The 12355-nt window shown below is 41.5% G+C and overlaps 1 protein-coding gene across 2 annotated transcripts in view; it reads right to left on the bottom strand.

Annotated features, from left to right (window-relative positions):
• BAZ2A (bromodomain adjacent to zinc finger domain 2A) overlaps window positions 1-12355 on the bottom strand; it is a 164923-nt gene that overhangs the window by 92017 nt on the left and 60551 nt on the right. For both annotated transcript variants that reach the window (XM_073613917.1, XM_073613916.1), the window contains exons 2-4: window positions 6609-6746; window positions 5003-5536; window positions 119-310 (exon numbers count right to left, since the gene is read on the bottom strand). In XM_073613917.1, coding sequence (XP_073470018.1) covers window positions 119-310; window positions 5003-5536; window positions 6609-6744 — 862 coding nt within the window. In that variant the 5' untranslated portion in view covers window positions 6745-6746. The remainder of the gene's footprint in view (window positions 1-118; window positions 311-5002; window positions 5537-6608; window positions 6747-12355) is intronic.

Raw genomic sequence — 12355 nt, 5'->3', positions numbered from 1 at the left:
GCAGCTAACCACATCAAAATGACTGGTAAGCTGCAATATATACAATTTTTGATTTTGGGTTTAATACTGCTTTAATAAGTTAAGCTATTTTTTTTAGGTTTTTTTTTTTCTTAAGTACCTTCATCAAGTTCCTTTTCAAAGCTCTCAGGAGTAACAGGATTGAGGTCTTGGGAAGCAAGAAGCTTCATTGGAAGCTGACAGGGGTCATTTACACTGCTGACATTAGAAGGAGAAGGAGAGGGCACACTCAGGCTAACAGGGTCCGGTTCCACTGCCAATTCAAACAGGCTGTGATCAGAGGATGTTTCATCTTTAAGAAAAAAAACACAAGTGCTGAGTATTAAGAAGAGGAAAAATAGACAAGATAGTGCACATTCACTTCTATTTATGAAACAAACCTGGCTGTAAGAAGCAAGCGATCAGCTAATGACTCAATGGATTCATTAACTGTAAATCACGGACATGGAACAGGCTTGCTTGTTCTGATCAGTGACTCAGCATCACTGCCAGGTAACTAACATCTAAGGATGTCAGCAATAGCAAAAAGGAAAGAAGGAAGAAGAAAAATTTATATAAAATGTAATTATATAAAACGTAAATTACATAATATATATATATATATATATATATATATATATATATATATATATATATATATATATATATATATATACACATACATATTTATTTTTTTTTCACAGCTGTGTATAGTTTGCTATATAGAAACCATACAATATTATCCACCTTTATGGCAACAATGTAATAACACAGCCCAATTACCATATGCGCACCTAGAAAAGCCTCAAAACTTTGGACTGAACCCTATTGTCATAACCATTAGGCTACTTTAACACTGGGGCGGTTTGCAGGTGCTTTAGTGCTAGAAATAGTCTCTGCAAAGTGCCCGAAAACCACCTCCAAATCATTGCAGTGTGTCTTTTCACACTGGGGCTGTGCGCTGGTGGGACGTTACGAAAAGTCCTGCAAGCAGCATCTCTGGGCGGGTTGGGAGAGCTGTATTTAGCGCTCCCAAAACACCCTGCCCATTGCAATGAATGGGCAGCACTTCCGAAGCGCCTGAAAAGCGATTTGAAAGCGCTGCAAAACTGGAGTTTTTAACCCCTTTTTTTGGGTAAAAACTGCCCCGCTAGCGGCCGAAAAGCACCGCTAAAACACTGCAAAAAAGAGCGGTGCTTCAGCGCTAACTGCCAGTGTGAAAGCAGTCTAAATAAACACCATGTCTGAATAGGTGTCAACAATGCCTATGAATAGAAGCACACCATCCCTACTCTAAAGCATGACGTGAATATCTTTTGAGGGTGTGTGAGCCTGTAGCCATACAGGAAATTTAGTCAGAATTGATAGCAAGATAAATTCAAAATTTGCGGAAAAGTTGCATTTATTAGCAGGAAAGCTGCATATGGGTCACATTGGACTTTCCAACATGACAATGATGTGTAATCATAAGTCGATAGTGATCATAAAGGTCCCAGAGAAGTCATTACAGCCACACTGGGGAGATCTCAAACATGCAGAGCATGCTGGCCATACACTAAGGCTGAAAAAAAAAAAAAAAAAGAAAAAAAAAAACAAAATCAGAAGGATTCCACCATTCCCACTATACACCCCGGATATACAAATCCTCCTGCTGGGCCATTGTGTTCTGACAGCCACCAGCAGCAGCAGCTTTTAGAATGCCAGAACAGAGGCTGCATCCACATCTACACAGTTTGGCCGACAACTAAGAATGGGCCACGAGTAAAAGGGAATCACTTAAATACTACAAGCCATCATTGATACTAAATGAGGCAATACACGATATTGAGAACAAAAGAACACGCAAACTTTTAAAACAGGACCATTATATTATTGCCTTATTTTATTATGGTCTTATTCTGTGTGACTATTAGCTTATCACATTAACCACTTAAAGACCAGGCCTCTTTTTCAGACTCGGTGTTTACAAGTTAAAAACAAGAAAATTGCTAGAAAATTACTTCGAACCCCCAAACATTATATTTTTTTTTTCTAACACCCTAGAGAATAAAATGGCGGTCATTGCAATACTTTTTGTCACACCGTATTTGTGCAGCGGTCTTACAAGCGCACTTTTTTTGGAAAAAATTCACTTTTTTGAATAAAAAAAATAAGACAAAAGTAAAGTTAGCCCAATTTTTTTTTTTATATTGTGAAAGATAAGGTTACGCTGAGTAAATTGATACCCAACACGCCATGCTTCAAAATTGCGCCCGCTCGTGGAATGGCGTCAAACTTTTACCCTTAAAAATCTCCATAGGCGACGTTTAAAAAAATTCTACAGGTTGCACGTTTCAAGTTACAGAGGAGGTCTAGGGCTAGAATTATTACTCTCGCTCTAACAATTGCGACGATACTTCACATGTGTGGTTTGACCACCGTTTTCTTATGCAGGCACTACTCACGTATGTGTTCGCTTCTGCATGCGAGTTCGGTGGAACGGGGCGGTGTAAAAATTGTTTTTTTTTTCTTTATTTTACTTGATTTTATTTTTTCACTGTTAAAAAAAAAAAAAAAAAAAAGAAAGGATCACTTTTACTCCTATTACAAGGATTGTAAACATCCCTTGTAATAGAAAAAAAAAAAACATGACAGGTCCTCTTAAATATGAGATCTGGGGTCAAAAAGACCTCAGATCTCATATTTAGACTTAAATGCAATAAAAAAATAAATAAATAAAAATTTGAAAAAATGACAACAGAAAAACGGCCCTTTAAGACCTATGCAAAGCAACCGCACAGAGCAGGTAAGTATAACATGTTTGTTAAAAAAAAAAAAAAAAAATTCTGACAACCTTTACAAGCACCTTAACAAACGAAACGTGTTTGGTCTGATCACTGGTGGGTCTCTACTGACAATGTTACGGGGTCAACTATATGAGTAAACTAGAGTTGCACAATTCTGGATAAAATGAGAATTACAATATTTTTGCTTAGAATAAAGATCACGATTCTCGGTGTAATATCTTTCGCATTATATAAAAAAATTGGGCCAACTTTATGGTTTAGTTTTTTTTTTTTTTCTTTAATTCATTGAAGTGTATTTTTTCCAAAAAAATTGCTTTTGAAAGACCACTGAGCAAATACAGTGTAACATCCACCATTTTATTCTCTAGGGTCTCTGCTAAAAATATATATGGAATGTTTGGGGTTTCTAAGTAATTTTCTAGCAAAAAATACTGATTTTAACTTGTAAGCAACAAATATCAGAAAAGGGCTAAGTGGTTAAACTGCCCTCATTTACAGACAGAAGTTCATCCCTTTTATCTAAAAGAACCAAATGATACAATGTTTCTTTTCATCTCAGTGCTGAGCATGTTGTGATAAACCTGGCAGGCTGCCTCTTCTTTTTGACAGCTGTGAGCAGAGAATGGCTCTGCACTGAATCGAGCAAATGCCTTAAGATCGTGAAGGGGGGTTGAATCGAGATCGTTCTTCATTACCGATTAATCATGCAGCTCTAGTGTAAACCCCAACAATGAACTTCTCTTACTTGCTCCCTTTTTTTCTGTTGATTATGCTATTAAAAGTTCCTGTGTTCTCTGCCTCTGCACAGCTGCCAGAGACAATTTTTTTTTTTTGAACAGGTTAAATGCACATTTTAGGGCTGAAGATTACTTAAAAGCTCCAAAACATAATGGGGCAATTCATTAAGGGTGTCAGTTGAGCCCTGCATCAAAAGTGTCGGTTGTACGCGATTCATGTCAGAGATAGGTACACGAGTTGGTTGGAGTGTCCATACCTGTCACTTCTTCCTCACTGTGCCTGTAACACTGACAGGCATATGGCTGAGGAGTTTTGTACTGCAGTGGGCAGATTCATAGCTGCTATTCAGATCAAAAGCATCTTTTGAATCTGTTCATTACTGTGTTTTCTTAATCAAAAAAGTGGCGGACCTAATTAAAAGACACCCAGTCTTAATTACTGTCAGTTTCTTAAAGAAATACAGGCAATTCACAGATTGGGAATCTGTTGCTGCCATATAAGGAAGTTCTTAAAGCCTAACCCAGTATTATGTGTCACTTTAAATAGGTCCAAATAACTATTTGCTTCGCTAACAGATACAGTGGCTGTCAGTGCTGTATGTAGCTCCAGCTCTGGCAGCGGGATGGGCACTTCTCGCTCCACTCCCAGGACAAAATCAAGTTTGGCTGCGTGCTGCTCAGGTTCACACTACAAAAAAAGGGGTCGGAGAACATATGTTCTCCAATCTCCTCCCAGTCACCATCCTGACATCAGTAAGGCTACTTTCACACTGAGGCGTGCGGGCGCTGGTGGAACAGCTAAATATATAGTCGCTTTAGCAGCGCTAGCGAGGCGGTTCTAACCCCCCGCTAGCAGACGAAAAAGGGTTAAAACCACCCGCAAAGCACCACAACGGCGTTTTGCGGGCGGGTTTGCAGCGCGGCCCCATTGTTTTCAATGGGAAGGGGCGCTTTAGGAGTGGTAAATACACCGCTCCTAATGCGCTCCAAAGATGCGGCTTGCAGGACTTTTTTGACCGCCCTGCAAGCGCACCGCTCCAGTGTGAAAGCCCTCGGGGCTTTCACACTGGAGTGCATTCAGCAGTTCTTTCGGGGCGCTTTGCAGGCGCTATTTTTAGCACTTTAGCACCTGCAAAGCGCCTCAGTGTGAAAGTAGCCTTAATGTTCCAGGCTCCTGGTAGGAACAGGAGACCCAGGAACTACCAAACAGGGGAATCCATAAGTACAGTAAAAGTCAGCACGTGTCTCTACAGTCTTGTGTGCCATCATTTTTTTTTTTAACTGCAAACATTGCATTCTTTAAGAGTCTTAGACTCAGAGTCTCTTTCATAGAATATGTTTGGAAAGTTTTAAACAATCTACAGATGCAAAACGTGCATTTTAATGTGTGGTGTGTGAAATTTAAAGAAATGGCTCCCCAAGCGAAAGTGGTAAGCTAACTCAACTTTACAAATTAGACATCCGATTTACACTTATACACACCAGACTGAACATCAGGAACTCCCAAAATATCTTCCAGTCCTTCTTTATTCCCCATAGTTTCAGTTGTTTCCATTTCCATTTCTTGCTGTTCATCCTGGCACTGAGGAGGTGGAGAAGGAGAAGGAGACTGCATACCAAACATTGGCAAAGGGGCTGGTTGGGATGTTGTGGGATAGCAATGTGTTCCATTTGCTGCAGCTGCCACTTTTACATTAATATTACTAAAATTGCACAAGTCTTGACCATTGAAAATAAGAGATGCCTGGTGGCTTGAAGTAGAGCTCTCCCAGGTCTCCTGCGAGTTTCCTTTATAGAAAGGACCATTTGATACTGGCGATGCTGATCCATTCACCTTAGGCAGAGCAGGTCCGTGACAGTCTTTCAGAACAGGAGACTTGGGAAATTTCCAGAGGTAGTCAAAGTTACTAGCTGTGGGATGACTTGTACTACTGGCACCCAAAGCAAATGTCCCATGAGGATTACTGGGTATGGAAGGTGAAATCAGGCCATTCACAGGCATATCACAATTCAAACCTAAAAGTGAAAAGCATAAAATGATTTACATATAGCACATAATACAGAAAACAAAGTTGTGGAAAGCACAAGAGAACTGTAGAAATGCAGCCTTCCAGGAAAAAAAAAAAAAAAAAAAAAAAAAAAAAAAAAAAAAAGCAATAAAATAGTTAGCCATTAGAAGACAGCAATTAGAAGTGATGCAGCCATATTGAGAATTGTGTGATAGGGTAGTAAATAGAAAATCTCCCCAGAAAGAACAAACAAAATAGTTAATACCTGATAGGAGGTTAAACCATTCTTCATGCCATCCAAAAGCTTAAAGTGGTTGTAAACATTTGATTTAAAAAATAAAGAAAATAAAAATTCCTATACTTACCTGCTCTGTGCAATGGTTATGCAGAGCAACCCTGATCCAATTTTTCTGGGGTTCTGCACCGGTGCTCGCGGCTCCTCCTCTTCATCAGGTGCCCCCACGGAAGTGGCTTTCCATGGGAGCACCTGTGCGGGCTTGCTCCCATCCCCTGCTACTGCGTCTATTAACACAGACAGCGGGATTCAGCCCTGGCCCTGTGTCAGAGCTTTTGAGCCAATGCCTATCAATCTGTCCAATGAGGAGAGTGACAGCAGCTGGAGCTGCTGTGCTCATGTACATCGCTGGATCAGACTCAGGTAAGAAAAAGGGGGAGCTGCAGCACAGAAGGTTTTTCACCTTAATGCAAATGCATTAAGGCGAAAAACCTTAAGGCTTTCTAACCACTTTAACAAAAGTGTTTGGCTGAATTACATGCATCCAGTGTAGCACAATACGTTACCGTGGAACAAATTTTTTTCAGAGTGGGTTTTTAGACACTAGAGCTTAGCAGTAGGGGGATACATGGACTGAAATTTTATACCTTTTTATTTTAAACATTTATGGTTTATTTCACGTTGACTAAGAACTCCTTCTGGATAGCAGCCAGGATGAGGTGGAGCCATAGGAACATGACAAGTCACATTGGACTTCTGACCACCCCAACTGAAACCCATAGCATTATTCTTTCAACTTTTAAAATTATATATTGAGATAGATATTTTACATATAAATGCTTACCTTTAACTTGTTGAGGAAATATTACAAGGGTATTATTTGTGTAAACTGGTTCTACCAACTGAGGCAGCTGTTTGAGTCCTGAGGCGCTAGATAATGGAGGCTGGCCAGTACTGGCAAAATGATTGTTTGTCTCCATGTCTGCAACATAAATAAAAAAAAGTGTAAGCAATTTATTACAAGAAGAAAGAAAGGCTACAATACTACAACAGATATCCTATCCTGGAGGCATGTTTTATCACAGTAGCCATTGTTAGCCTGGAAACTAAAAATGACTAAGGCCTCCATCACACTGATCAGTTTCTGTTCAGCATAAAGCCGGCCATAGATGGTTAGAATCTCAGTCGGTTCAGCAGGGACCAGCCAAGATTCCATCCATGTCTGGTCAGGTTGAACGTACCCAAGTTGATCGATCTAGCACAACAGATGGGAAGAGTCAGTGTTGATGGGGGAAACGAGTGATTTTCAGTTGCAGGAAAGAAAATTGCTCAGTTTATGGCCGGCTTAACAGCCCTTTCACACTGATGTGCTTTTCATGCGTTCCCATTGACTTACAATGGAAGGTGCTTTTGAAAAGCCGCAAGAAAGATGCAGCATGCAGGACTTTTCAAAGAGCAGCATACCTGCAGTGTGAAGAGTTCCATAGGATTTAAACCGATACAATTTTCATGCATTTTTGTTCTGCGTTTAAAACACCAAAAGCACATCAAAAATTGATCAGTATGAAAGGGCTCTAAAATAGAGCTGCGGAGAGAGGCCCATGGAAACCACTAGAAATAGAGACTACCAGAAATGTAACAATGCCTTTAAAAAACAGCGAGAGTAGGGATATGCAGTAATCACTTTAATCAGCTACCAGCAGTCATGCCCTATTCAGAGGAAGTCCAATGCAATCCACTGTTTTGAAATTTAAAAAATGAGAAGTAATCTAAAAACATCAATCGTTATTGGATAGGTTATATGCCCATAAAAGGTGAATTATAGCAGCATAAGGGTTAAATCAAGTTTAAAGCACACCTGTACAGAGACCAATATTGAGGCTACCAATGCTTGTGAATCAGGGAGTTGCCTGGTTCTCTCTGGCTTTCTGAATCGATAATCTGGATTAAGTATGCAATTGTGTCCACAGACACACAGACCATTCCCCACCCCGTATGCTCCTTACAGGATGTGATTGACAGCAGCAGGAGCCAATGGCTCCCGTCGCTGCCTCCATGCCCAGTGAGGAGAGAGCGAGCTACTGTTCTCGGGCACAGCGCTGGATCTAGATCAGACTCAGGTAAGTATTAGGGATGCACCAAAATTTCAGCCGCCGAAACATATCGGCCAAAAATTGCGTTTTCGGCACTTTGCCGAAAGAGAAAACACGCCAATAATGGAGCAAAAATGGGGCAGGGCCCTACCTCTGGTGCCGCCCAGAACGGGGGTGTCGTTCTGGAGTACCCCCGTCCAGTCCTCTCCTCCTCGACGAGGCGGCTGAAAGGCAGAAAGCAAAACAACCACTTTAATGCATTCCAATAGCCAGAATAAATTAATAATGCGGCCATGTGCAAGCACATGTGCAATATGTGGCTTTAGGCGTGTTTTTTTTTAAGCAGCTTTCTCTTGCCAGGAGTTTGGGCATACAGAGGGCTAAGCGGACGCTCAGTGTGTATAAGTCCTTAAAGTGATAGAAAACATGGAATTCTGCTTCAAACTGTCGCGGGTTTCTCTCTTGTCTACGAAGTCAAACCTTTTATTCCAAACTCACGTCAACACAACAAGCTCTTGACCTTGTGAAATACAGATCCCACAAAAACTCAGGAATTTGATGACATGAATAACCATTATCCTTTATTTACACAATGCTGCCTTATCATACAGAACACAGAATAATATCGGATTATTACACAATGGAGTGTTCCACCTATATTTCTCTGTAACAAAAACATACACTCTACTCATACCTTTATGCTTTTGGACTTTGGGGAAGATGAAAAGTATTCGGATTATTCCTACGCATGAAACATTTGTATGTGGTTACAATCAAAACACAATCCCCGGAATTTATATAGTGTGTTAGATACTCGTTAAGAATATGTCTTGCGGTAGTGTGACGAAGGGTGGAAATTGTGACAGATATATGTATGTGTTGGCAAGGTGTATATGAGTGTCGCCACTCTGACAGAACTGTCGCAAGCATCTCTCTTATGAAGTGGAGAAACTTTACAGGCGAGAAGCTATTTGGAGGAGTTGGGAGAGTAATAAAAATGTATCAAAGTTTCAGAGAAACTTAAGATAATTCTACAACATAATTTTATCATTAAGGCACAATAATTACACTTGACAAAATTAACCACCCGGAAGGATTTACCCCCTTCCTGACTGGGCCATTTTCTGCGATACGGCACTGCGTCGCTTTAACCGACAATCGCGCGGTCGTGCGGCGCTGTACTCAAACAAAATTCACGTCTTTTTTGCCCACAAATAGAGCTTTCTTTTTGTGGTATTTGATCACCTCTGCGGTTTTTATTTCGTGCGCTATAAAACAAAAAAAACTTTTACTTTTTGCTATAATAAACATCCCTACATTAAAAAAAAAAAAAAAAAAAAAAAGCAAAATGTTTTCCTTAGTTTAGGCCGATATGTAATCTTCTACATATTTTTGGTAAAAATAAGTTATAAACGTCTACAAAATAGGGGATAGATTTATGGCATTTTTATTATTATTAATTTTATTTTTTTTTATTGGGACTGCGGCAGACAAATCGGACACTTTTTTTTGGCACCAGTGACATTTATACAGTGATCAGAGCTAAAAATAGCCACTGTTTACTGTATAAATGTCACTGGAAAGGAAGGGGTTAACAGTAGGGGGTGATCAAGGGGTTAACTGTGTTCCCTCAGTATGTTCTAAATGTGGGGGGGATGGGACCACCTAGGGGAGGAGACTGATCAGTGTTCCAATATACTAGGAACACATGATCTGTCGCCTCTCCCCTGAGAGAACGTGGATCTGTGTGTTTACACACAAACAGATCCTTGTACTGGCTCTGTCAGCAGCGATTGCGTGTGCCCTGCGGACATCGCCGTCGGGCACACGCATTGGCTCCTCAGTACCGCGGTGCAGATCCTGACCGCATGCTTGGGACCCGCCCACTTGTCTGAGCCAGCAGCTCCCACCCCCTTCACAGCCCAGCACTAAAGTGAGTGCAGGGGCACAGAGCAGAGAGCCAAGGACTGACGCTCACAGCTCTCTGCTCAGAGAGCTCTGAAAAACGAGCGATCATTCTGTCATCAGGATACCCTCCGGTCTACCAGCCTGGAGGGAGCCTGCGGCAGCAGAGGATTAGGTAACAGTGCTTTTTGTTTCCCCTAGACGTAAATAAGCATTTAACCTTTGCCTGGAGTTCCACCCAACAGTGGAAGCACCACCGCTTATCTGCCCCCTCCCCCCCCCCCCTCCAGTGCCACATTTGGGGGGGCGACAGGTTCCCTTTTTTTGACAGGTACCCATCCCCACTTCCGAGAGATCTCATTACAGCGAGATCACGGAGAAGTTCAACCCCCTCCTCCTCCACCCGCCACCGTGCATTCAGAAAGCGCAGCCGGTGCATGCCGGTTTCCCTTACCACGAATGGCGCCGGCAGCACCTGAGCGCATCGTCTGGGGTGCTGACATCGCTGGATTCCAGGACAGGCAAGTGTCCGATTATTAAAAGTCAGCAACTGCAGTATGTGCAGCTGCTGGCTTTTAATTTTTGCAGCGGTGGCCAGACCTCCATTTTAAAAAGAACCTGTCAGCAAAAAATCATCACATAAAAAAGGACTTTTTATCCCCCATGTGATGAAAAAAAATTATATATTTTTTTTTTTAACTGTAAAAAATGTAATTTACACCAAAGCACATACAATCCCCCTATGCCCAAAAAAATGTTTGAGCCCCCCCCCCACATATGCGCACGTACAAACGTAAACGCATGTGTTGGGGCGCCTACACATGAAAACAGTCTATGATACATGGATACGTGTTCTATTTCGCCGTGCCCAAACAGGCTCCTAACTTTTTTTTAATCTGGCTCCTAGATTCAAAGCAAATTTGTCAAGCAGTGCACAAGACCGCAACAAGCACTGATCGTTTCAACAACCATAAGTGAGAGGAAAAAGGAGAGGTTCAGGAGCTTATGAAAGACGTTATAAAAGGAGTCAAGAGAACACAGTAAACAATTACATAAAAAAAAAAAAAAAAAAAGAATGTTACAGGGCCTTTAGACTCCTTTCACACTGAGGTGCTTTACAGGCACTATAAATACCATCCTCAAAGCGCCTCTGCTTTCACACTGGAGCGGTGCGCTGGCAGGATGCTCAAAAAAGTCCTGCAAGCAGCATCTTTAAGGTGCTGTAAGAGTAGCCCCTGCCCATTGAGAGCAATAGGTAGTGCTTCTGCAGCGGCGCTTTTAACCATTTTTCGGATGTTAGCGGGAGTTAAAAGCGCTAAAAATAGCGGCGCTTTACCACCGACGCCCGCGCATGAAAGTGCCTTAAAGCAGAACTATACTATAACTTGAAAAGCAGACTTAAAACTAAAAAAGGCAAACCGCCTATCTGTTAAAGGGGGGGGGGAGAGAAGGGGAAGAAAAGGCAAACCCCCCCCCCCATTTTGGATAGAGTAGGGAGGGGTATAACCTCCATAATGTTTTAATGTTTTCTTTACTTTTGCCATCTGTGTTCCTGTGGGGAGATTTCCCTTTCACTTCCTGTGAGTGAGGAAATCACTTGTTGTCACCCATGTAGTAGTGTCCCCATTGGAAGATATCCCCTTTATTCCTGTTCTGGGGACAACCTAAAATTCGTTTTTTGGGTTTTTTAGTTTCACTTTCACTGATAATGGTAAGCAAGACAAATAGAGAGGGTGAATCTCCCCAATGGGGGCACAGACAGCAATAAAAACTGAAAGCTCCGAAAGGTTTACACCCCCCCCCCCTTCATGACCAGGCCATTTTTTGCGATACGGCATTGCGTTACTTTAAGTGACAATTGCATGGTCGTGCAACGTTGTACCCAAATACAATTGATGTCCTTTTTTCCCCACAAATAGAGCTTTCTTTTGGTGGTATTTGATCACCTCTGCAGCTTTTTATTTTTTGCGCTATAAACAAAAGAAGAGCGACAATTTTGAAAAAAAAAAAAATATATATATTTTTTACTTTCTGCCATAAAACATACCCCAAAAAAAAAAAAAATAATAAAATCTTCATTAGCTTAGGCAATATGTATTCTGCTACATGTTTTTGGCAAAAAAAAAAAAATCCCAATAAGCATATATTGATTGGTTTGCACAAAAGTTATTGCGTCTACAAACTATGGGATATTTTTTTTTTTTTTTTTTTTTACTAGTAATGGCAGCGATCAGCGGGACTGCGACATTGCGGCGGACAAATCAGACACTAAGTGACACTTTTTGGGGACCAGTGAAATATGCACTGTAACATCAGGGGCGATCAAAGGGTTTAATGTGTCCCTAAGGAGTGCTTTCCAACTGTGTGGGGGTGCTTGTACTGTGGGAAGACAGGGATCCACGTTATTGCTTAGCAGATGCACAGGATCTCTGTCTTCCCCTCTGACAGAATGGCGATCTGCCTTGCTTACTTTGGCAGACCACCATTCTGCCTCTGTCGGAAATGATCGGCTCCCGCTGTGTCCAATCACAGCGGGAGCTGGTGGCGCGCCTGCAAACCCAGAAGTGGAAAAGACGTACAGGTACGTGATTCT

The sequence above is a fragment of the Aquarana catesbeiana genome, linkage group LG02 (genome assembly GCF_042186555.1).
Source record: "Aquarana catesbeiana isolate 2022-GZ linkage group LG02, ASM4218655v1, whole genome shotgun sequence".
In the NCBI taxonomy this organism is placed as follows: domain Eukaryota; kingdom Metazoa; phylum Chordata; class Amphibia; order Anura; family Ranidae; genus Aquarana; species Aquarana catesbeiana.
The sequence above is the reverse complement of the archived record's forward strand: the minus strand, read 5'-3'. Positions and strand labels throughout refer to the sequence as shown.